The 26,484-nt window shown below is 34.5% G+C and overlaps 5 protein-coding genes across 6 annotated transcripts; 2 read left to right on the plus strand and 3 right to left on the minus strand.

Moving 5' to 3' along the window:
• Positions 2,040–5,713, plus strand: LOC104725069 (VAN3-binding protein-like). Its single transcript, XM_010443671.1, has 7 exons — positions 2,040–2,451; positions 2,607–2,702; positions 3,484–3,904; positions 4,210–4,416; positions 4,514–4,563; positions 4,710–4,767; positions 5,159–5,713. Exons 1-7 carry the CDS (start codon positions 2,125–2,127, stop codon positions 5,365–5,367), a joined length of 1,368 nt encoding a protein of 455 aa, XP_010441973.1. The 5' UTR covers positions 2,040–2,124; the 3' UTR covers positions 5,368–5,713.
• On the minus strand, positions 7,665–9,451 carry LOC104725071 (chlorophyllase-2, chloroplastic-like). The gene is made up of 2 exons (XM_010443675.2): positions 9,088–9,451; positions 7,665–8,647 (listed from the first exon to the last, which is right to left on the minus strand). Exons 1-2 carry the CDS (start codon positions 9,337–9,339, stop codon positions 7,958–7,960), a joined length of 942 nt encoding a protein of 313 aa, XP_010441977.1. The 5' UTR covers positions 9,340–9,451; the 3' UTR covers positions 7,665–7,957.
• Positions 11,026–13,475, minus strand: LOC104725070 (chlorophyllase-2, chloroplastic). 2 transcript variants are annotated; one of them, XM_010443673.2, is made up of 3 exons: positions 13,239–13,475; positions 12,359–12,438; positions 11,026–11,832 (listed from the first exon to the last, which is right to left on the minus strand). In XM_010443673.2, exons 1-3 carry the CDS (start codon positions 13,426–13,428, stop codon positions 11,146–11,148), a joined length of 957 nt encoding a protein of 318 aa, XP_010441975.1. In that variant the 5' UTR covers positions 13,429–13,475; the 3' UTR covers positions 11,026–11,145. The 2 variants fall into 2 exon arrangements, with proteins under 2 accessions (XP_010441975.1, XP_010441976.1); XM_010443674.2 differs by lacking the exon at positions 12,359–12,438 and having other exon boundaries at positions 13,159–13,471.
• Positions 15,227–17,124, plus strand: LOC104725072 (1,2-dihydroxy-3-keto-5-methylthiopentene dioxygenase 4). Its single transcript, XM_010443676.2, has 5 exons — positions 15,227–15,314; positions 15,482–15,569; positions 15,820–15,914; positions 16,483–16,722; positions 16,835–17,124. The coding sequence occupies exons 1-5, from the start codon at positions 15,303–15,305 to the stop codon at positions 16,961–16,963; spliced, it is 564 nt and encodes a 187-aa protein (XP_010441978.1). The 5' UTR covers positions 15,227–15,302; the 3' UTR covers positions 16,964–17,124.
• Positions 24,605–25,379, minus strand: LOC104725073. The gene is made up of 2 exons (XM_010443677.2): positions 25,174–25,379; positions 24,605–25,082 (listed from the first exon to the last, which is right to left on the minus strand). Exons 1-2 carry the CDS (start codon positions 25,237–25,239, stop codon positions 24,726–24,728), a joined length of 423 nt encoding a protein of 140 aa, XP_010441979.1. The 5' UTR covers positions 25,240–25,379; the 3' UTR covers positions 24,605–24,725.

Genomic DNA, 26,484 nt, shown 5'->3' on the forward strand with positions numbered 1-26,484 from the left:
TCAGTAATTGCATCGGTAGGAATGGTTAAGTGAGAGTTGAGAAGAGTCACTGGTGATTTGTTTTAATATTTTTCACAAATAATCTTGTTTTTTGAAAATTTCTGATGAAATATTATATTTATATAGATTTTTTTGAACTTATGTGCGATGTGTCATTAAATTTACATCAAATTTTCCAGGTTATTGTTAATTGGAATATTATTTTCTTCTAATTGTTTATTTTATAATCTCTGTAATCGTATCCATACTTCATTTTCTCCCATCCTTAATGAATAAAATGGTTAGATATAAAATATAACACAAAAGAATTTCATTATCATTGATTTCTTTTAAGTTTTTTATTAAAAAAAAATTCCAACCGCAATCGCCCGTAACTGCAAACGCTTGCGGAAAACAGCTTTTGGAATTCAGTGGTTTGAAGCGGTTTGGAGTGATTAGGAGCGGTTGGGAGCGTTTTATGTGATTGGTTCCAATCGCTAGCAACCGCTATCACCCACAAACGCAGCGTTAGTAACCTTCGGCTGCAAACATTCTCATGGTTTGTACGCATTTAATCAACTAATCTTTTCGTTCCAATATGACATATTTTCTTATAATAATACAGTTAGGACTGGGCATTTGGGTAACTCGTTCGGGTTTGGGTATTATCCATTCGGGTTTGGGTAAACGGGTTTAGAAAAAATAGAATCCATTGGGTATTTTTAGATATATGGGTTCGGTTCGGTTTGGGTATTATCGGGTTCGGGTCGGTTTGGGTTACAAATTTTAGAACCCGATTAGTACCCGAACTACCGGATACCCGAAAAATATAATTAAAATTAATTAAATTTAAATAAATTTAGTTAAATTTTGACTTATGGGACAAAATATTTTAGATATTTTGATTTTTTTTGATATTTAGGTATAAAACTAAATGAAATATTCAAAATTATAATCATAATTTTGGGGTAATGGCATTATATTAATGATAAATATTATAAATATGTTTATATGTTCGGGTTTAATGGGTATCCAAACAGGTATCGGGTATTATCTGATCCTAACCCGAACCCACGGGTATTAGAAAATAGAACCCAATAGGGTTTTATAGGCAAACTCGTACCCAATCCAAACCTAGTTTTTCGGGTCGGGTTCTGGATTGGATATTCGGGTACGGTTTTTATGTCCAGGCCTAAATACAGTTACACATCTTTCTTCAAGGCCAAGACAAGATATGTATAAAGATTATTGAGGCTGTGAAAACTGAAAAGTCTTAAGTGTGTGTGCTCATACAAATTAGGAATTAGTGGAGTAAGATTGTTTAAATAATTATTCGTATAAACGAATAAGTAAAAGAAAATAAAGAGAGACAAAAAGCTGAAAGGAGAAGGTGGTGAAGAGTGTTCTGACTTGTCACGGACACAACCTTACATACATTAGATTTGTGGTTCCATATGATGACGTGCCCCAGTCACGCCTCCACGTGCACATCATTCCACTCCCCACTATATTATTAATAAATATATCTAATGTAATTCAAGAAAAAATAACAAAAAATCAAGTTTCTGGACCAATGTATATACGCTCTAAATTTAGACATCGAAATAAAGAGAAAAATTGAAAGATTATGTTCAATCTGTGAACCAATCTCGATGTTAAATTGGTGGATGAACAAAAAGACTAAGGAACTTAAAACTCTATCTTGAATAATCAATTTTGGGAGACAATGTTGTTTGTATTTATTTGATTTTGTTCTAAACGACTAAACTCTCTTGGATTATAAAGTTCATATATAATTTTAAAACATGATATGACGATTTTCTTATATAGATGTATATGTTGCCCCACAGTCAAACTGGATCGACATATTGACCCAATCGACTTTTAGATTAGATTTGGGGATCATGTTTTAAAAAACACATTGGTTCATACCAAAGATTAGAGCTCATCAAATTATTACCTTTTCTCTTATGAAATACTATTCTGAATCCGTACCTCCTAACAGTAAAAGTAATTATTAGGTCATAATTTTCATGTTAAAATATAGAAAATTGTAGTACCTCAACCGCTTTTAAATACACGAGAGCTTCACATAACTTCCCCATTCTCTTCTCTCACATTCTCTCTATCTCTCTTTAGAAAAAAATGGATAGAAGTGGTAAAACGTTTGGAGAACAATATTGGTGGAGGTCAAATCCAGCGTTCAAACCGCCCGAAACGCCGTTAGATTCGATGGAGTTTCTCTCACGTACTTGGAGCCCTTCCGCGACCGAAGTTTCTAGAGCGGTCGTCGCTTCTCCTCCTCTGAGCTCTCAACCGCCGCAAATGCGTTTCTCGGAGATACAGAGCGGTTCTTCTGACGTCACTTTGGTCCCGGAGGATGAAGAGAACGGTGTCGTTGCCGGAAACACTTTCTCTTTCGCTTCTTCCGAGACTTCTTTGATGGTCATGGAACGTATCATGGCTCAGTCTGTAAGTATAATATATATTCCTTACAAACCGACGTCGATTTGAAGAGAAGAGATAATAAGAAAATTGTCACAAGAATCATAACTATATGTTTATGTATGTTACTATTATGAAACTTCTATAGTTCTTTTGTTAACACGATTATTTATTTGTAACAGCCGGAGATTTCATCACCACGGACCTCAGGGAGACTATCACATAGCTCTTTCACCGACAGCCCTCCGATCTCTCCCTCGGACATCGACGACTTTAAGGTCAGTTCAATTCTTGAACCGTTTAAAGAAATACTAAACCGGAATCCAAAATCTTACTTAATTAGTTATTCATCAGTCCCTTTCTTTATCAGTGGATTGTTCTGACTTCTGGACCTTTGGTTTGTTAATTATATTGGACTAGAGTGTGAAGAGTTAAAAATTGGGTGGGTTAAATCTATGCCTATGGGATGGGTAAAAAAGCTGGGTCTATAATGCAAATTGGTAAAACACGTTGACAAAAACAAAAAAGGCTGGCTACGTTAGTAGAAGCAGTAGAGTAAGAAAAACAGAGGAACACAAAGCTCAGGCTTTCTCTTCTTCCTAAGCATTTTCACTGTCATTCACTCTAAGTTTAGCAGTATTTGTCTTTTTATTTTATTATCCACTTCTTTTTTTTCTTTCTGTTTTTCTATTTATGGTATTTATATCATTAAATTGACGCATTCGATTTAGTATTTATATAGGAGAAAGAATATAGTTGTGTCAGCATTGATGGTCTAGGACCCAAAGATTGGCTGGCTTATATTCACAAGTCACAACGGTCTATTTCCCACAGCCGTTTCTTTGGGAAAATGAATTAAATATATATACTTTTTTCTTATAATGGTACATGTTATTTTATTTTTCTAGAAAACTTAAATAAGCAAAATTTCGTTACAACCAGGAAAATCAGAAAATTCAATTCCATTTGTTTTCTTAAACAAATAAGTTGAAACTTCAATTAAGTCCAAAAATTTGGTTTTAAGTTTTTAACCTAGAGTAATTTAAAATACTTGTGCAGCAATTCTACCGTATAAGCCCATCCTTTAATGGGCACATACGTGGTCCATCCGCCATCCCCGGCACCGCAGGAGGGTCTAAAACTGTTGGTCGTTGGCTAAAGGACCGGCGAGAGAAGAAGAGAGAGGAGACGCGTGCACAGAACGCACAGCTCCATGCATCTGTCTCCGTAGCTGGTGTGGCTGCCGCGGTTGCTGCTATCGCTGCAGCCACGGCCTCTCAGACAAGTGCCGGAACGGACGAGAAAGTGGCCAAGAATGACTCGGCGGTAGCTTCTGCCGCCACTTTGGTAGCGGCGCAGTGTGTGGAGGCGGCAGAGATTATGGGAGCTGATCGTGAGCACTTGGCCTCCATTGTCAGTTCTGCTGTCAACGTTCGTTCTGCCGGGGATATCATGACTTTGACCGCCGCCGCTGCCACAGGTATGTTTCTTCCATTAAGCAATTATGTCAATAGTGAAATGTTAATAAGTTACTTCAATATGTTGTTACTACATTTTTTAAAAATCTTGATCCCTGTATTTTTAAAAAAATTTCAATTATGAACCATACAGAAGTGTAATAGTTCTTTCATGACCTATGGAATAGCCACTCATTGAAACAACGCTGGCTAGCTATGATTTTTTTTCTTTCTAGGAAGATAAAACTTTTGGCCTAGAACCACTAGGCGACCATGAATTAGTTAAAAGTACTAGTTTCTTGTTAACCTATTTTTGTTATGTGCATAGCTTTAAGGGGAGCTGCGACATTGAAGGCGAGGGCTTTGAAGGAGGTATGGAACATCGCGGCTGTGATTCCAGTAGATAAGGGTATACCAAAAGTAAGTGGTGGTGGTTACAGAGGAGGCGAGTTAGCTCCCGAGGACAATTTCCTCGGGGTTTGCAGTAAAGAATTGCTAGCTAAAGGTTGCGAATTGCTTAAACGCACCCGCAAAGGTTTGTTAATGTCTTTTAATCGTTTCAATTTAGTTCATGCATGTTACGTAGTTCTTGAGTTAATTATTATTATTATTCCATTTGTGTTATTTTTCAGGTGATCTTCATTGGAAAGTTGTTTCGATCTACATAAATAGAACAAAGCAGGTAAACCATATATAGAATTGTACCTTTGTAATTTTAGTTACGTATAGTCCCATAGTTAATGTGTGACCCGACCTTTGTTGTGGAAGCTAAACTAAATATATATATGTTTTTTTTATTTTAATGTGCATTTTATCTTTATTGCGCAGGTAGTGTTGAAGACTAAGAGCAAACATGTTGCTGGGACCATTACAAAGAAGAAAAAGAGTAAGTGAAATAGTGATGCTTTGCTTCATGCTTACTCTTTCTTTGTTTTTTATATTGGGAATCCAATAGATCAAAAGGTCAAAAAGGTACTAACTTTGGAATAGTTTTTGAAGTATAAGAGACTATTAGATCGTAAAGTTAAAGACAGATCCAAACTTTCATGAAAAGATTAATTAATCAGTTAAAAATACTAGTCTTGTTCTCTCTTTTTGTCTTTCAACAAATCACAGCAAAATAAAGGGATATAATGGATTAGTCTAATGGTAACTGCTTTGCACATTTCTTTTTATGTTCACATTAATTAGTCTTAAGTTTTTGGTCTACAACTAAAATAGTTTGTTTCTAAGTAAGTCGCTAATTCAATTTGTGATGTATTGATCTATATATATAGATGTGGTGGTGGAATTGGTCAAGGGATTACCGGCATGGCCTGGTCGGGAATTGCTCGAGGGTGGAGAGAATCTGAGGTATTTCGGGCTTAAGACGTTTGAGAAAAGAGTGATTGAATTCGAGTGCAAAAGCCAAAGGGAATATGATCTTTGGACACAAGGTGTTTCCATGCTTCTTTCCATTGCTTCTGATAGGAAACATAAATGTTGAATAAAGGTATAGTCTTGGCCTCTTGGGGTAAAGTCAGAATAAAAATGGATACTAATGGGGCAATTTGGATTATCTCTCTTTTTTTTTGGTGTTTTTTTTTTTTTTTTTTTTTTTTTCTAGCTGGATTCTGGAAGAGATAAGGTGATTAAGCCGTCTATTTTTTCTTTTCTTTTAAAGTAAGGTCATTGTAGTCAAAGAATATGTAAATTACTTCTACTCTCGTTTTGTAAGCTTATGGTGATTGGGAAATCGGACGAAAGTTATGTTTTTGTTTCTTGTGGGGATATTGTGGTATAGAAAATACCGTGTGAACTTCTTTTAATGTTTTTGAAACTTTACTCTTCTAGTCTTGTGAATGTAATCGGGTTAAATTCAGGAGCAAAGATAAAGATGTCACTTAAGTAAAAGAGTTGTACATTATCGTTCATAAGTTTGTAGTGATCTACATAAGCAACAAAAACTGATAATAAATATTGCAAATAGGAAAAGAGTTTATTATTAAAACAGGCATTCCAACAAATGAATCTTCGTATTTAGGCATCGCACATCGGGAGGCATGGAAATAAGTCAATTCGGTACTGTTGCTGACTTATTTACCCTTCAACGAATAAGCCTGGATGTTTGGATACGAGCTAAATGACGTCATCACATGAACCCAAACCTTAATACACCGGTAACCATTTATAAAGAAGATTTAAAAAGGGAATACTAAACCCTAATCATGAACCCAAACAGATTAATACACACTAGATTAGTCCTGGGCATTCGGTTAACCGTTCGGTTTCGATTCGGTTGTATTCGGTTTTGGTTAGTTTGGATATAAGAATATAATAACCATTTGGATATTTTTAAAATTTCGGTTAGGTTCGGTTTCTTTCGGTTCGGTTTCGGTTCGGTTAGTTGAAGAGATAACCATAACTAACATAAATTATATTAAAATTAACCAAATAAACCTAATATAACCAAAAGTAACCAAAAATAACCGAATATAACCAAAATTAACCAAAACTACATTACAAAAATATAAAAGGGGGAAAAATATTGATCCAATTTTACAAAATAGTATTTAACTTATTAAATTCAAATAATAAATTTTAAATATATTAATTATTTAAAGTATTTAATTGTTTTGAATGTAGAAATAATTAATATTTTAAGTTTATTTTATATTTTTGCCTAATATTAAGTATATTATTTTGGGTATAATCTAGGTTTTTGGATATTTCGGTTAACCATTTAATTGTCGGTTCGGTTTGATTCAGTTTCGGTTAGTTTGAACATAGGATTTTACTAACCATTCAGTTATTAGAAGAACTTCGGTTTGGTTTTGGTTTAATTTTTTTTCGGTTCGGTTCGATCGGTTATTTGGTTACCGGTTATTTTGCCCAGCCCTACACTAGAATATTCATAAAAAAAAATAAAAAAAAGAACCTTAAATCTGGTGGAAGCTCCCTTGGCCCAGTGGTTGGCCTAGGGTTCATTAATGCTTCTACACCAGGAGGTCTGGGGTTCGAGCCCCAGGTAATGCGATTTATTAATTGTGCAGATTAATGGAGGCAAATTTACAGACGATTCCCAGTGATGCGCAATTATCGCCGTTCGCCGTGATTCTACATAGAGAAGGAGGTGTCCATCATGAGCATGGAGCAGGAGAGCGAGAGTAAGAGTGTATATAGTGAATCTAATAGGGTCAGAAGGAATTGCCCATGGTATAATCATATGTAATAGTTCTCATAATTTGCGATCAATAATAAATCCAGAGTTTAAAAAAAAACCTTAAATCTGTGTTAACACGGCTTAATTCCTCATTTTATTATTTGTCAACACTCCTAATATTAGAATATTTGACATATAAAATAAAGTTAATTTAACTAAAATTGGGTAAAATAATTAAATTATTAGGAAAAATATGACTTAATTACAGCGTATAAATTACTTATTATGTATTTATAAAGAAGATTTTAAAAGGGAATACTAAACCTTAATCAAGGACTTATAAACCCAAACAGATTAATATACAGTAGATTATTCATAAAAAATAAAAAATTAAACCCTAAATTTGTGCTAACACGGGTTAATTTCTCATTTTATTATTTGTCAACACTCCTAATATTACAATATTTGACATATAAAATAAAGTTAATTTAACTAAAATTGTGTAAAATAATTAAATGATTAGGAAAAATATGACTTAATTACAGCGTATAAATTACTAATTATGTATTTATATTCCTTAATTTTTTTATAATAATTAAAAATCAAAATAGAATCTCAAACACTCGATAAAACAAACTAAATATAGCAAATAAATGGTCATATAATTTACCGCGGATAAAAAGTTAATATAAACATTTAGTCGGACAAACGAACCAAAAAAAATTAGTTATTTCCCTATTTGAGTGGGAGTATCAGTTTGAGAGACGAGTGATATGGTTACAATCGTAGGGATAGGATAGTCTTTGTACACGGGAGGAATACCTGAATGCGAAGATAAGTACTCTGAGTACCTTGATCGGAAGATTTGTTTATTGTCTGTGCTCTTTTCGTAAATAACTCATAGGAAAATCAGCCCCTAAAGAAAAACTAATGTTTACTTGGTAACCTCAAACTCTTGAATTTTGATTGGAAGACCCTTGTGACACCCATCTTTGATCTTAACCAATTCAAAGTCATCTCCTTCCAAATAAGCCTTCAAAAACGACACAAGAATTCCACCAACAAATCTCCTCATTGGCCTTCTCTTTTCACCATTCATACACAAACAGTAAAGAATCTTCCCCCTAATCCCTTTTGTATCATCATCAAGCATGTCCAAATGCCCGTAATCCTCCGCAACGAAATGCCACACTGGACTTTGGCATTCCCGGAAGAACTCTTCGTGGTTCACTCCAGGAGGCGCACATGGTGGAAACAGTGAGTTCCGAGAGGTTTCAACAAGCCCCGAACCTATGACAAGTACCGGTATTTTGTCTAGGTCTAATGAGTTTGGTTCATAAGCCAAAACTGGAGGAGGGGTTTGTTGTCCTTTCCATGTTCCATCAACTGGATCTATACCGATCAATGTTGAGATCTTTAGATCCGAGGAGTACCCAAATTTCTTTAGAGCGACCGCAAATGCCGTTTTGCCTCCGCGGCTATGGCCTGAGAGTGCGAACTTTGATAGGTTTGGTATTACTTGTGCTGGAAGAAAGTGGTTAAGTGATCCGACGGATAACCAATGAATAATCTCCGCCGTTGATTTAATCTCATCCATTATGTCCGGTCCGGCGATACTATACAACTGTTAAATATCATCACATAACCAAGAAACTGTATTTTCAAATATATAAAAATATGCAACGTTATGACATTTCGAGCACTCAGATTCTGATGAATTAGTCCAATTGATTGGAGACAAAAACAGGATAAACACGTCAAAAGGACCCATATATTTGCTTGCATCTCTGCTCTTACTTCTTACTTTTCTTCTTGTCTAAGGTTTATATACGTATCAACAAATTTATTTAGTATATATATGATTTTGGATTCAACTAGAATCTCTCTATACATGGACCTACTTAAAATTACATAAAATTTTCTTTCTAACTATATACATTATTAGAATATGTGACTCACACCTAACTAACTATGCACACACACTATAATCAAAACTAAGAAGAAAATCTAGTGGCTAATTAATTCTTGAAACAGTGTGATTAATTTTAAAATTTATAATTGAACCTGAGGAGCGATGAGGATGAAGCCATGAGAAGAGACGTGCGACATAAGCTGAGAATAAAAGGAGTTGTAGATAAGGTAACCATGGAGGAGCATCAGCACCGGGTATTCTCCTTCCTCCACTGGCGTCGCCACCAACAGCTGTTTTGGCGGAGATGGCGTCGTTTTGCAGCAGCGAGATGATGAGTCCAAGGTTAATAGATCTGTTTTGTATTTGCCATCTTCAAAGGCGTTTCTTGATGAAGAAGATGACATTTTTCTTTTTGTTTCTTTCTTAGTTTATTCTCTTTTTTTTTCGTGGGTAGATGAGAATGAGGTTAGTTGGAGATATTATTATTATAGGGAGAGAAAAAAGTTACGAACTAACAAAAGACTAGTTGTAGACTATAAAGACTAGTAATTCATGTAAAAGACAGAAAAAGCTTTTGCTTAAGAAAAAGAAACAGAGTAAAATGACACTGCAAAATTTTTTCGTAAATAAATGGTGTATATATATCTGAATTTATATAAAATATCATTATTTTTCTAAATTGTGCAGTAAAATATGTGGTTTTAGCAAAAAAAATCATATGTATATTATCTCTAAAATTACACACTCTAACAAAGTAACTCTAACTTCTATGATTGAAAATGGAAACCGAAAATAAAATTCCTCCAATACACAGAGGTTTTCTTCTGTTTAATCTAAATTTTTTTATTCTTTCAGTTTCTATATATTACTATTTTAAAACTTTCAAACCAAGTCACATCCTATATATTAGATTTTTTTTTGGGATTTTTTAAACAGATTTAAATTCAAGAAAATTAACTAAAAATATTTCCACTGTTTCACATAGAGCGTTGTTCTAGTATTATTTACGTTTGAAAATAAGTGTTGTTTTAGATATTCAGTGTTAAGTTTAGTTTCGATATAAACCTCAGATCCATTGAAGAATATATCAAGAAACAATTAATATTTAAAAGGTATAAGAAAATTTTAATATGGTTTCTTAATTTGTATGAAAAGTTAAATTAAGATCATCTCCCACCCACCCACCTCTATATTTATTAATCCCACCCACCTCTACATATTTTGGAGTAAAAATTGCATCTATTATAGAATTGGTCTATTCTATTCTAAAGGGTAAAATAATGACATACATTGAAAATGGTGTAATTGTGGATACTGAACATTTATTTATCATGACATGAAGAAATATTAGAATTTCTTGAATCTAGAATTAACTAAAAATAGGGGAAAACCAAAATATTGCGAATTAGAATGGACCATATACGTGGCTAACATCGAATGGAGAAATTATCTTATATCAACTCTGATGAGTTTCTGAGATCATCTCCAATGTATTTCACTATTTTTATTTCTATAATAGAATTAAATTTTACTGAAATCTACCTATATTCTCACCTCTAAAATAGAGTGTTATTTTTTCTTTCTATATATGAAAGAACTCTATTTTTTCCTCTCTCTATATATATATATAAATTTAGCAATTTTTATTTTAAAAATGAAAATAAATGTCGGTTGGAGCAAATTTGCTTCAACAATAAAGATTACAATATTTTTCTCTAAGGTAAATATAGAGATGAATTGGAGATGCTCTCAATTAATGGCTCTTGAGGTACGTTAATTTCAATTAGATTTTGGCAAAATCGTGATGATTGGGATCTAAGAAATGGATGAGTTTTTTTTTTCTGGAATTTACCCTTTTTTTGCCAAATTTGGGAATTGAATGAAAATATTTTTTTTCTATTGAGATTTGTTTTTTTTTTCCCTAGCTAGAGTTATTCTCACTTTGTAAGCTATGGTGGTGATTTGGGAAATCGGACGAAATTTATGTTTTTTTTTCTCTTCTTCTTCTGGAGTGATTGTGGTATAGAAAATACTGTGGGGACTTCTTTTAAAGTTTTTGAAACTTCACTCTTCTACTCTTCTGAATGTAATCCATGAGCAAAGAGGTCACTTAAGTAAAGAGTTGTACATCATAAGTTTGTAAACTACATATAAGTTACAAAAGCTGATAATATTGAAATAGGAAAAGCAGCCCCTAAAGAGAAACTTATTTATATGGTAACCTCAAACTCTTGAATTTCAACTGGAACACCCTCGTGACACCCATCTTTGATCTTAACCAATTCAAATTTATCTCCTTCCAAATAAGCCTTCAAAAACGACACAACGATTCCACCAACAAATCTCCTCATTGGTCTTCTCTCTTCACCATTCTTACACAAACAGTAAGAACTCTTTCCTCTAATCCCTTTTGTATCATCATCAAGCATGTCCAAATGCCCGTAATCCTTTGCGACGAAATGCCATGCTGGACTTTGACATTCCCGGAAGAACTCTCGGTGGTTCACTCCGGGAGGCGCGCAAGGAGGGAACAACGGGTTTCGAGCGGTTTCACCAAGCCCCGAACCTATGACAAGTACCGGCATTTTGTCTAGGTCAAATGAGTTTGGTTCATAAGCTAAAACTGGAGGAGGGGTTTGTTGTCCTTTCCCTGTTCCATCAACTGGATCTATACCGATCAATGTTGAGATCTTTAGATCCGAGGAGTACCCAAATTTCTTTAGAGCGACCGCAAACGCGGTTTTGCCTCCGCGGCTATGGCCTGAGAGTGCGAACTTGGATAAGTTTAGTATTACTTGTGCTGGAAGAAAGTGGTTAAGTCCTATTGATAACCAATCAATAATCTCCGCCGTTGATTTAATCTCGTCCATTGTGTCCGGTCCGGCTACACTATATAACTGTTGAATTTCACATAACCAATGTATTTTATTTACAACTACAAGTGCATCATTATGATTCTAATGAATTGAACCAATTTATTTAGTGACAAAAACAGAGTAAACACATCAAGTGGACCCATCCATTTGTATCTTTCTTCTTAGTTTTCTTATTGTCTAAGGTTTTTATAAAGGCCAAACAATAAATAAAAGTTTCAGACAAAGAAAACTCAGTTAAACGTGGCATTATGTGTTCCATTCAGCTGCATTTTACTTACATCTTGGTTAAATCCTAAGTCCTAAATTCATCAACAAATGTATAATTGATGATTTTGATTTTCAATTAAAATCTCTCATTACATGGACCTACTTACACCTAGGTAGTGTGAATTTATGTTTTATTTTTTGTACTATACACTGTTAGAAACATATGATTCACACCTAGCTAACTAAACACACTATAGTCAAAAAAAAACTAATAAGAAAATTTAGTAACTAAATTAAATCTTTTAATTAATGTAATTAAATATGAAATATAAAATTGAACCTGAGGAGCGATGAGGATGAAGCCATGAGAAGAGACATGCACCATAAGCTGAGAATAAAAGGAGTTGTAGAGAAGGTAACCATGGAGTAGCATCACNTAGAGCGACCGCAAACGCGGTTTTGCCTCCGCGGCTATGGCCTGAGAGTGCGAACTTGGATAAGTTTAGTATTACTTGTGCTGGAAGAAAGTGGTTAAGTCCTATTGATAACCAATCAATAATCTCCGCCGTTGATTTAATCTCGTCCATTGTGTCCGGTCCGGCTACACTATATAACTGTTGAATTTCACATAACCAATGTATTTTATTTACAACTACAAGTGCATCATTATGATTCTAATGAATTGAACCAATTTATTTAGTGACAAAAACAGAGTAAACACATCAAGTGGACCCATCCATTTGTATCTTTCTTCTTAGTTTTCTTATTGTCTAAGGTTTTTATAAAGGCCAAACAATAAATAAAAGTTTCAGACAAAGAAAACTCAGTTAAACGTGGCATTATGTGTTCCATTCAGCTGCATTTTACTTACATCTTGGTTAAATCCTAAGTCCTAAATTCATCAACAAATGTATAATTGATGATTTTGATTTTCAATTAAAATCTCTCATTACATGGACCTACTTACACCTAGGTAGTGTGAATTTATGTTTTATTTTTTGTACTATACACTGTTAGAAACATATGATTCACACCTAGCTAACTAAACACACTATAGTCAAAAAAAAACTAATAAGAAAATTTAGTAACTAAATTAAATCTTTTAATTAATGTAATTAAATATGAAATATAAAATTGAACCTGAGGAGCGATGAGGATGAAGCCATGAGAAGAGACATGCACCATAAGCTGAGAATAAAAGGAGTTGTAGAGAAGGTAACCATGGAGTAGCATCACAACCGGATATTCTCCTTCCTCCACCGGCGTCGCCACCAACAGCTGCTTTGGCGGAGACGGCGAAGCTCGAGAAGACGGCATCGTTTTGCAGCAGCGAGATGATGAGTCCACGGTTAAGAGATCTGTTTTGTATTTGCCATCTTCAAAGGCGTTTCTTGATGAAGAAGAGGACATTTTTTTTTGTTTCTTTTTTTTTCTTTCGTGGGTAGAGAATGAGGTGAGTTGGAGATATTATTATAGGGAGAAAAAAAGTTACGAACTATATATATGGCCATGACTCGTGTAGTAGTTAAAGTAAAAGACAGAAAATGTTTTTGGTTAAGGAAAAGAAACAGTGTAATTTTGGGTAAATGGTGTATATAATTAATTAATATATATATATATATATATATATATATATATATATCTACTAATTAACTGCATTTATATAAAATATTGTAAGCGAAAATATCATATGCATATTATCTTCAAAATACGATATTTAACACAAAAACTGTTGGGGAGGTATTGGTTTAGGATTTAGAAAGAATTTTAATGACTTTATGTTCTTGCTGATTGTTAGAATCATAGAAAATTGAAAGTTAAAAATGAAGGATTCTAAGAGATTGTTTAGGAAGTTTTTTAAAATCTTGATGATTTGTTTTTTTTAATATTGTAAAATCTTTCTATTTGATGAAAGAGTTTTCATGACTTTTGTTATGAAGGAAATGATATAAAATCCTAAACCAATAACATAAAATTTGAATTCATTAACAATCCAAGATTCTTTTGTTTTACTTGAATAACATAAAACTTTTAATGACTTTATAAAACTCTTAATCCAATAACACTAGATTTATCAAGATTTTAGATAACTTTTTACAAATCGACAACCAATAACAACAAATTTTTAAAGAGTTTTTAAAAGTCTTGATTGAATAACAACATATTTTACCTAACTTTTAAAGTCATTAAAATTCTTTCTAAATCCTAAACCAATACCTCCCCCTTAACTTCTATGGTTGAAAAAGAAAACCCCAAATAAAATTTCCTTCAATACATATAATTTTTTTTTCTGTTCAAACTAAATTTATATTCATTGTTTTTGTTTTTTTTTTCAGTTTCTATTTCTCATTATTTAAAATTTTCAAACCAAGTCACATCCTATATGTGAAATTGTTTTTTTGGGAATTTTTAGACAGACTTAAATTCAAGAAAATTAATTGGAAATAGTTTATTCGTTTACAAAGAGTGTTATTCTAGCACTTTTTTACGTTTCAAAATAAGTATTGTATTAAATTTCCAATGTAAAAATTAGTATATATATATATATTTAATCTCAGAGCAATTAAATAATATCAATTATAAATATCAATAGTTAATTTAAATTTAGAAAGATTAAGAGAAGTTTAATACTTGTTTTAATTTGTTTTTTGCCATTGTTGTTGCTAGGCAAAAATTTAAAAGACTGGACTTTATAGTTTTCCGGTCCCTGGTTTTTTTTTCTAGATTAGTTTTTTTTATTTCTAAAATGAACTTTAGTTTTGTATTACACGGTCTAAGATTTTCTTTTCGTTTTACGTTTTAGTAATATATTTTTTTTAACCAAACATTAAATTAAAATAGAACTCTAAAGTTAGTTGTCCAAACAGAAGGAAAATAGTTTACAAATTAAATTTGAGAGATCTTGAAGAGTTTTAGTAATATTTTGGGTCAAATATATCCAAAATTTCTAAAATGCAAAATTTAAGGCAGATGAGAAAATATGAACCTCATATGAAATCTAATACTATCGTAGAAGAAACGAGCCAATGTGTTTTTTTTTTGGCCTCATTCATGATTAATTGTGGATCCTAAACATTTTATTTACCATGTAGAAATATCAGAATTTTTAGAACCAGAATTAATTAAAAAAAATATAGGGAAAACCAAAATAATACGAATCAGAATCGACCGTACACGTGACTACCATCGAACAGTGAAAATGGTCTTTTATATGTTTACCTTCATCATCATTCTGATGAGTCTCAGAAATCGAAGCATTCACACAACACAAACGAAGATCAGTGATGGCTCTTGAGGTACGTTAATTTGATTTAGATTTTGGCAGAATCGTGATGATTCGGAGCTGAGAATTGATAATTTTCTGGATTCTTACCTTTTTTTGCTGCTTAATTTGGGAATCGAAATGAAATTTTATTTTTCTATTGAGATTTGTTAAAAGAGGGTGAAAAGGGTTTGAATGCAGGCATGGTTTATGGATGATAGCAATGAAGATCAGAGACTTCCTCATCATCGTAACCCCAAAGAGTTTGTCTCCTTGGATTACTTGTCAGGTTTCTTTCTTTCTCTCTTTAAGTGACTCTTACTTTTTATAACCATGAGTTTGTGTCTGGTTTGGATAAATTTGTGTGTGTGTGTGTGTGTTTCATGTATTATTGTATTAGAGTTGTGATTCTACAAGATACACAATATAGTAGTTGTGTTGTACACAAAATTAAAATTAAAGGAAGTTTATTAAGAGAAGCATAAATCATAAACTTAGTCTGCAAATTTCACTTATAGTAATTGTGTTGTGTTTTGTAGAGTTGGGAGTGTTGTACTGGAAGTTGAACCCTGAGAACTACGAGAATGATTCGGAGCTTGGCAAGATTAGAGAAGAAAGGGGTTACGATTACATGGTACCCGGATTTATCTCTTTCTAATGATCACTTTTAAACTTAGGATCACTCATGCTCATCATTAATGGTTATTGATGCTTCACTTCTTTTTTACTTGTCCCATATCGTTGAATGTTAATCTAATGAGGGTAGTAGTAGTACTCAAACCTTAGAAAGCCAGCTTATGAAGATAGAAGGCTTGTCTCTTTTGTGTAATTAAATATAGGATTTGCTGCGGATTAGGTCTTACTTGTGCCCACCACAATGAGTTAAGTTGCTATCAATGTTTCAATTTCTTTACTTGTTTATCTCATAAAACAAACAAATACTAGGACATTAGGGCTAGATAATCTTTATAACCATGAATGTTGTAGTTAAACCTTATAAAACCAGGTTAAGGATCTAAGCTAGCTACTAATCCTATTGTTAGACAAAATACCATTCCAAATCTATGTACATGCTTATATTGTGGCTTCTTCTATGTAGCAAATCTAAGGGATCATTTGTATTGTGTTTGGCGTTGTGTAACTCATGAGCTAATATTATTTCTCACAAGCAAAACGTTTTCGTTAATTAATTTCCATTTTAGGATTTACTGGATTTGTGTCCCGAGAAAGTCAGCAACTACGAAGAGAAGCTGAGGAACTTTTTCACAGAACACATTCACAAGGATGAAGAGATTCGGTACTGCCTAGCCGGAAGTGGCTACTTTGATGTTAGGGACAAGGATGACCGTTGGATCCGAATCTGGATGCAACCGGGAGATCTCATTGTCCTTCCAGCCGGAATCTACCACAGGTTCACTCTCGACACCAGCAACTACATCAAGGTACAAAATCCAATCTCAATCTCTGTACTAATTCATACGAAAAAAACTGATGACATATTATGTTAAAATGTTTGATTGTTGGATTTTTGATGGTGGTGGTTTGGTTTTGCAGCTAATGAGGCTGTTCGTGGGAGAACCGGTTTGGACAGCATACAACCGGCCACAGGAAGAACATCCAGTTAGGAAACAGTATACAAAGGGCTTAACCCACAAGTTTGGAGAAGCCATTAAAGCTCATTAAGAGGTTTAATATGTGCTTGTTGTGTAGTTGTATGTATTGTGTACTCCTTTGCAGTAAAACAGAGTCTCCTTCCGTATAGTTGTGCTTGTTGTAACATACTCTTTGCAATGTCTGCTTTTATACCTAAAACAGAGTATTTCTTTAATATTAAATTTTAAATATTTTATTTACATTTTAAATCATGTTCAAGCTCTCAGAAATAATACATTGGTAGAATTAATTCTTGTGAAGGTAACCGAAAAATTCCGTGGGTGTCTTTGGTAAAAAACTATGCAAGTCTAAAAGGAACGAAGACTTAGGGTCAAGGACTTAGAGGTTTCAGTTAAGAAGCATGGTGGTACTTTTAGCTAAAAAGCATGTGTAAGCTGCATGGAAACGGAAGCGAGTACGTGGAAACGGAAACGTTTGGAAGCGAGGAATCAAATTTTTCTAAAAAACTAGGAATTAAAAAACTAGGAAACATGTACGTGTTGGAAGCGTATATGTATAATATATATATATATACCAAACATAATAAACAACAAAATGCAAAACATTATTTGAACATAAAATACAAAAGACACTTTATCGTTTGTATTATGCAAATTGGGTGATTTATAGTCTATCTATGTAATATAATAATGTTTGTTTTGGCCACGCAGAAGAACAAAAAGTAGGAAACATAATTGAACTTTTATTACATAATTGAACTAAGAAAAAAAGCCAAACGTGGAAAATATATGAAAAAGCATTCAACTAGATGAGCCTCAGTGGTTAAACAAAGTTGGGCCTCAAATTTAAAGCAAAAAAAAAAACACCACGTAGGTCGTCTTCTTCGTTTAGATCTGTCTAAAACAGAAAGAAACCACGATTCCGGATATGTCAACTCACAATTTCAACTCAGAATCGTACGCTCCCACGACGTTTCCAACCATCACTTTATAGGAATCATGCTTCCCTTGCGATTCCAAGCGGTTCCGGACGTTTCCGTTTCCGATTTCAGAGCGGGAATCAGAGCATCTCGGACGATTCCGTGTAACGTAGGAGCAAAATTGTTCCTTCGTATAGATTTCTTGGTCCCTAGATTTCTTAGTACAGTAAAACCTCTATAAATTAATACTTTATAAATTAATAAACACTATAAATTGATAAATTTTGATGGTCCCAAGTCGGGCCAGTATAAAAATTAACAATATTCGATAAGATAATAAGATAATAATTTTTTTGAAATCTCCATGTAAAATCTGGTCCCAATAATATCATAAATTAATAATCTTGTAAAAATATATATATATATATATACTGATATAATAGTTTATGTTTCTCCTAAAGCTCATTTCTATAGAACAATTGTAATGTTGTATTTTCAAACTATAATGATTTCTCTAAAATATTTTATAACATGTCTTACAAATAATTAAATTTTAAAGTTTTAATTTTTAGATATGCATCATTTACAATTTGATAATTTGATAGATAATTAAAATAGGAGAATTGATATTATCATTCATAGATTTGAATTTATGTATGTCATGTGTATCAGTCAATTTGTCTATAGTATTTGTAATTTGTTGTCAATAATGTTTTCTAAATATTACAATTTCAATTCCTAAACCATAAAATTTATAACATCCGAAATTTTAATCTTATTTTGCTATAATTGTTCCAATTCATAATTTTAAAAAATTTAAACAATTAAAAATATATCTATAAATTAATAATTATTAATTTACACTATAAAATAATAATTATTAATTTATAGATAAATTGATATCACTATAAATTAATAAAATGTCTTGGTTCCAACATTATTAATTTATAGAGGTTTTACTGTATGTGGTTCAGGTTTTATATCCGCTTATATACTCTATCGGTTTCATAATATAAGATGTTTAAAAGATTTTTTTTGGTTTCATAATATAAATGTTTTCAATTTTGGAAACCTTCAAATTAAATTTATATTTTTTAATGCAGTATTATTTGTAATTGGTTAAATTTTTTTAAAGTATACATTTTTTTGGTATGTGTGCTTTAAACCAACACATATTAAATTTAAAAAATGGAAGGAGTATTACATAAGAGCGTGATGAGAGGTTTGTATTGAAATAAATAATTACTGTAGGTAGAAATAAATAACACTGTAGGTAGAAATAAATAACACTGACACTATCCAAATGGTCTAAGAAATGTTTCTTTTTTAAGTTGGTGTGGTTAGGTCCTGCTTAACCGTTTGATTTGGTGTGGTTGGGTACGGTGTCCCCCTCCCCCACCCTATTCAATGGAATGGAGAGTATAAGTCAAAGTCTCAAGGGATTCTCTTTTTTTCTACACAAATCTTTCTAAGGGTTCCACCAAAATCCCATCATTCTGACTTTAAAATAAACAAACAAACCACGTAACGTAATCTGTATGCATCCATGATTAACGTGTCAGGTGCGAAACGTAACGTAATTGTAAACGATGAAGCAATTACTCAATCAATTTGTAAGGGATTTTTGCCAGATTTGCTACATTTTGCTAATTTTTTTTTTTCAATGCCACATTTACAAAACATATAAGAAAATGCCATAATCTACCTTTATGGCATGGTGTTGATTGATGATATTGCCCTCTGCGTGTGTAACGAATGATAAGGTGGCGGAAAATTTTTCTGTTTGGTCATACGATTTGGGGACATGTGACATGACAGACATTTATTGTGGACAAAAAGGTGTGTGTTGGAAGGTGAGAGACAAATTGTCTTTATGTTTTAGATCTGAGTTTTGTTTTGGGTTTACGGTTGTGTTAGAGAAAGCTAATGAGTTGTGGTTGGTGGACAAACTAAAAACACGAAACGGGGAGACAGCGAAAACAGGTAATGTCCGTCCGCCATTAAGGGTGATGGTTGTAGTAAATTTTGTTTTCAGCACAAAGTTTAAAGCTTTTATTGCGTGTGTAAGCTATACTTATATAAAGGGGAAAATTCAAACTTTTTTGTCGTAGGTTGTTAAACGACTTAATGGAAGAAACGGTGTGTGTTTATCGTGGTGAGTGGAAGTGTTCTGAGAGTGGGGTGTGGAAATTTGTACCGCAACAGAGCGAAATGGCAAGGTGNAATGTTTCTTTTTTAAGTTGGTGTGGTTAGGTCCTGCTTAACCGTTTGATTTGGTGTGGTTGGGTACGGTGTCCCCCTCCCCCACCCTATTCAATGGAATGGAGAGTATAAGTCAAAGTCTCAAGGGATTCTCTTTTTTTCTACACAAATCTTTCTAAGGGTTCCACCAAAATCCCATCATTCTGACTTTAAAATAAACAAACAAACCACGTAACGTAATCTGTATGCATCCATGATTAACGTGTCAGGTGCGAAACGTAACGTAATTGTAAACGATGAAGCAATTACTCAATCAATTTGTAAGGGATTTTTGCCAGATTTGCTACATTTTGCTAATTTTTTTTTTTCAATGCCACATTTACAAAACATATAAGAAAATGCCATAATCTACCTTTATGGCATGGTGTTGATTGATGATATTGCCCTCTGCGTGTGTAACGAATGATAAGGTGGCGGAAAATTTTTCTGTTTGGTCATACGATTTGGGGACATGTGACATGACAGACATTTATTGTGGACAAAAAGGTGTGTGTTGGAAGGTGAGAGACAAATTGTCTTTATGTTTTAGATCTGAGTTTTGTTTTGGGTTTACGGTTGTGTTAGAGAAAGCTAATGAGTTGTGGTTGGTGGACAAACTAAAAACACGAAACGGGGAGACAGCGAAAACAGGTAATGTCCGTCCGCCATTAAGGGTGATGGTTGTAGTAAATTTTGTTTTCAGCACAAAGTTTAAAGCTTTTATTGCGTGTGTAAGCTATACTTATATAAAGGGGAAAATTCAAACTTTTTTGTCGTAGGTTGTTAAACGACTTAATGGAAGAAACGGTGTGTGTTTATCGTGGTGAGTGGAAGTGTTCTGAGAGTGGGGTGTGGAAATTTGTACCGCAACAGAGCGAAATGGCAAGGTGTCTCTCCATTGAGAAACTGAAAAGTATACGCGAGCTGACTTCTGCAGTAGAGGCTATATTCCATCTAAACCCGAAGGATAGCGCCGTCGTTATGAGTTCATGGTACCCAGGTGAACCTTCGGTATTCACGGCAGACAAAATCCCACCGGTGTCAATCTGTAGTGAGGTGGAATTCGCCCAGTTCAAAAAGAGACGGACTTTAGACGGAGGAAGGAATTTGTACGTAAACGTCACCACTCTTATTAATGACGGAAATATTGCGGTGGCTGGTCAGATGGTTTTACCCACCCAGGAATCTGTTGCGTCGGATGCACAATTGTTACCTGATGTTGAGGATGATGTATTGGTGGCTCATGCTGAGGAAGTAGAAGTTTTTTACCGAAACATATGGAAGAATAACAATGTGAACAAGGAATTGAATCCGATAGGAAGTGGACATCTAAACAGGAAACTGAAGAGGACAACGGTGGACCACTTTGTGGATGAAGATGCAAACCTGGTGGTGGGTAAGAGGACAAGATGCAGTGGAAAGAGCCTGTCAACAGAGGTGGAGGACAACTTAAGAGAATTTGGATCGGTAGACATAAACAATGGCTTTTCGGTGGACAAAGTTTATGACTCATCTTTGAAGGACAATATGGGAGAATCTAGTTTGATAGACAAAAACAATGGCTCATCATTGATGGACAACATGTATGATTCATCGTTGATGGACAACATTCCTCCGAGTGTGGTGTACGAAACATCAATTGAAGTCGTCGATTTAAATTTGCAGAACTCTATTATCTCTATGAATTCTCAGGTTGCTGAGAATACCGTGTCCGGGATTGTGGAAAATTCACAGGAAGACTTGTCACCCGAAAATGAGTGGAGCGAAGAGGAGGAGGAAGATTATGATTTCGATGAATGGACAAAAAGGATAAATAATGACTATCCGTTAGATTGGAATCTTTTCAAAGGTGTGGGAGGGTGGAATATGGGTGTTGGTAATGTTTTGGGCGAAAATGTTGACAACCTTGGTTGTAATGGTGTATTAGAGGAGTCTAGAGAGCCAGTTTTAGATGCTAGCCCCGTTGATCCAACTGCTGATGATCTGCCTGTTATTCGATTATGTGAAGATATACCAGTTGGTGATGATGCATTTACACTTACATTAGTTGTCGATGAAGATCGCCATTTCTTGGAAGGGACTGGTGTTATAGATGGGGCGGACCCATTATTGTTGGAAGATGCACCACCATTTCATGATAATATGCGAGGTGCACCAAGTGAAGAGAGGAACATGGACCTCAAGCTCGAAGGATATGCAATTTATGTTGGGCGAGTATTTGATAATAAGAAGGAACTACGGAAGACTTTGGCTGTTTATGCTTTGAAAAGGCTTTTCACATTCAGAATTGGGAAGTCTGACCCAGGGAGGGTTATTGTTACTTGCATAGATAAGAATTGTGGTTGGCGGATCTATGCAACTACACATCCCAATTCCAAAAGTTTGGAAATAAAAACAGTAACGTTGAAACACAACTGTGATGTTTCATGCAGGTCTAGATATGGTGAGAAGGCATCAACTCAGATATTAGCAGAATTGTTGCAGTCGAAATTTGCTGATGGGAAAAAAGGTTCAAGGGCTTGTGAATTGCCTAGTATGGTTTTGGAAGAGCTCAATGTTACTATAAGTTATATGAAAGCTTGGAATGCATAGGAACTTGCTATTGAGGCTGCTCGTGGTAATGAGGAAGACAACTATTGGTTTTTGGCCACTTATTTCCACTTGGTGAAGCAAACCAATTCGGGTACAATTAGCGATATGCACACAACCGTCGACAAGAAGTCGGGTAAAACCTTGTTTAAATATCTGTTCTTCGCTTTTGGGGCTTCCATCGCTGGTTATAAGCATTTGCGAAAGGTTATAGTGATAGATGGGACGTCAATGAAAGGCAAGTATAAAGGATGTTTGGTGGCAGCTAGTGGACAAGATGGGAATATACAGATATATCCTCTTCTATTTGGCGTTGTTGAGAAAGAGAATGATGCTGGTTGGACATGCTTTTTCAGAAACCTGCAAAAGTTTGTTCCTGATGAGAAAGACCTTGTTTTTGTTTCTGACCGACATACAACTATTTATTCTGCCCTTGCGAAAGTTTACCCACTTGCCCACCATGCTACTTGTACAGTCCACCTGTTCCGAAATGTGAAGCATAATTTTGGTTGCGAAGTACTAGCTGGAGTAGTTTCAAAAGCTGCACGAGCGTATACCATAGGTGATTTTCGGTATTGCTGGAGAGAAACCGAGCATCGTAATCAGAAGTGTGCGGAATATCTTATGGAAATTGGTTTTCCACATTGGACACTTTCCCACTTCCCTGGAATGTGGTACAATATAACGAGTAGCAACATCTCAGAGTCACTAAACGCAGCCATGAAAAAGGTTGTTGACTATCCGATAGTTTCAATGGTTGAATTCTTAAGAGCCATGTTAATGAGGTGGTTCTGGTGTAGGAGGACATTAGCAGGTAAAACAAAGAGTAAGTGTACTCCAGAAATTGAAGATTTGTTAATAGACCATCTAAAAGAGTCAAAAGACTGTGGTGTGTTATCTGTTAGTAACTGGATATACCAAGTTAACGATGGCAATGGCTGTGTTTTCACTGTTGATTTGGAGAAAAAAACATGTACGTGTAGGGTTTTTGATGTCCTAAAAATTCCCTGTTGTCATGCTTTGTCTGCTAGTCGGGTTAGACATGTGGACGAGTACTCACTTATCAATGAGTGATACTTTGTTAGAGCATGAATGAAAAAGTATGAAGGCCTCATTATGCTAGTCCCAAATGAGAAAGATTCAGACTTTCCGGAAGAGGTTGCTGGTGGTGATGTAAATCCACCAAGGACCTCTTGGGGTGGTGGGAGGCCAAAGAAAAAACATATTCCATCGAAAGGAGAAGTCCACCACGTGAGTATGCTTATAACTTTCCAATGTCCCTTTCTAATGTCAAATGAATACCAAATAATCATTTTGCATTGTATGTTTTGCATTGTATGTTTCAGAAAAAGAAAAGAGTCACGTAGTGTGGAAGATGTTTCGGCAGTGGGCACAACAGGAAGACATGCTCCATGCTGATGTGAAAGAGTTGTTTAGGTTTATGTGTTTTTTGAAACTTATAAGGGAGGTGTTGGAAGATATCGTAATTTTTTGTGGACGTGTTGGATATCCTCATTAATGGACAACATTACCTCTTACAATTGTAGTTGTTGTCTCTATCATATATTTTGTTAGAGGTCCATTTATCCTCTTTAATGGACAACATTACCTCTTACGATTTTAGTTGTCTGTTGCATATACTTTGTTTCTTTGATCCACTTATCCTCATTTACTTATTTTGGTCCACTACAGTCAGAGCAAAAGTAGATTACATATGCCTCACAAAGAAATTATAGTTGTCCTCGGTTAGTCAAAATATATAGTTGTCCACTATTCATTTTGTCCACTAAATGTATCATTTTAAAGAATACCAAATTGTCTACTAGGGAAGGAAAATCTAAAGTTGTCTACTAAACGCAGGAAAAATTGTCTACTAGCATAAAGTTGTCTACTAACATAAAGTTGTCTACTATCCGATAGAAAGTTGTCTACTGCCAAGTAGGAAAGTAGAAAATTGACCATTAATATAGTAGACGATTACAAGTGAACAACTGAACAAGTGGACAACTTGTTCTTTCCACAAAGATCACAGTAGTAGACATAAAAATAGAAGACGCTTTAACAAGAACAGAGAAAGTTTCCTTATTTAAATGCAGAATAAACCATGGTTAAAAGAAGAACGAATAGGAGGAACGCAATGGCAACGTTTATGATATTGTTGGTCCATCTGGAAGAGGATTGTGCACCACTGGAATTGCCTACGAGCTCTTCCATTCGCTCTGTGTACAATATTGAACGTACAAGTTGTTGTAGTTCTTTCATTTCTTCGCCAAGGAATTTTAGCTCAGCCCACTGCATACTTGGTTCAACGCACTCACCATCAGGTCCTCTAGTGAGGTATGCAATTCTGTCTTCGTGCTCATAGTTCTTCACCTGGAGATCGTGAATTTCATCGACCACAGCTTTTTCCCACGACTTGATGAGATGAAGACCACCGTCCTAGAAAGTATCATCGAAAGAAGTAAATAGTTAATTATTTTTTTTAAAAACACGTTTCAATTGAGTAAGAGCTGTGATTTTGGTTGCTTACAAAATAATTTTCACACTTATAGAACAAGTGGCCTCCCTCAGCACTCTGGACTGTTTCCAAAACCATTCGATCACCACAATTGCAACTCTTAGGAATGCCAAACTTTCCGCTTCGACGGTCACGAGAATTTATAGATGAGGCGGGCGAAGCAGATGATGAAGAGGATTAACTGTAGCTATATTGCCCCATAGCGCTTTTAGAAGAGAAATTAGGCTTAGAGGAAAAGATTGGTGAAGGGATCCGAAGATAGATGATTCCTTTTTAATAGGTAAACTGGCAAACATTAAAAATTAATAAAAAAGTACTAGTAACCCATTTTTAAATAATTATACATATTGCTTGATTTGACAATACGCAACTTGCATTTGGTGATGTAACTTATCAGTACAACCAAGTTGAGGGTAATTTTTAAAATCAAAATAGGACAAAACATACTATTATGATGGAGGACAATAATGACGAAAAAAGGACAAAACATATTGTTCGAAGTAGAGAAACCCAACAGTAGACAAGATGGGATAAACAATCTGATGGACAACATTATAAAATATAAACATTTAGGGTATAAAGAACAAGTTTTTAAATCTTTGGCAGCGCCACCAAGTGTAGCATGCGGGGCACCTTTTACTCTCACAACATTCGTCGCAAACGTCAGGTAGGATTGGTATTTTTCTTTCGAATTTTACCAAAGATGGATGTCGATAATTTGTTTCTCCTCCACCAATGGCGACCAAATCATAAAAAACCATTTGTGCCACTATGTCGACCTCGTTCTCGTCTGTGAATGAACCCCTGAATTTTGTCACTAGACCAATACCCTCATCTGTTCCCCCAAAACATAACATCAAAATAGTTAGAGTAAAGGTTGCTGAGGAAGACATGTGGAATTTACCAAAGAGAGAGCTCCACTTGTAACTTAGCATGGCAATGGCTTCTCGGTACTCTCCATATCTCGCTAATAATCTAATGGCCTCTAGATACATTACAACGGGGTTTCTTGCTCTAATGGTACGCTCGAAGAAAGGTCAAATAAAGAGTGTCTATTTACAACCGTAGGGTTTTCCTCAATTAGAAGGATTGAGGCTTCTCGTAAAACGACCTCGTTGAAAGCGAGTCGCATACCATCGGGTCCAGCAGCAATAAGAGGTGCTAGGAACTGAAATCCAGACCTAGCGATGAGGCTAACAATGTATAGTGTAAGATGTTCTGGTAGGGAAAGGAGATCGGCCATGTCTGAAGTTGTATTTACTAAAAGAAGGAGGACACCCTTTTTAATAGAGAACATTTACTAATTAAGAGTTAATTTGTTTG

This window comes from Camelina sativa, chromosome 11, assembly GCF_000633955.1.
Source record: "Camelina sativa cultivar DH55 chromosome 11, Cs, whole genome shotgun sequence".
NCBI lineage: Eukaryota > Viridiplantae > Streptophyta > Magnoliopsida > Brassicales > Brassicaceae > Camelina > Camelina sativa.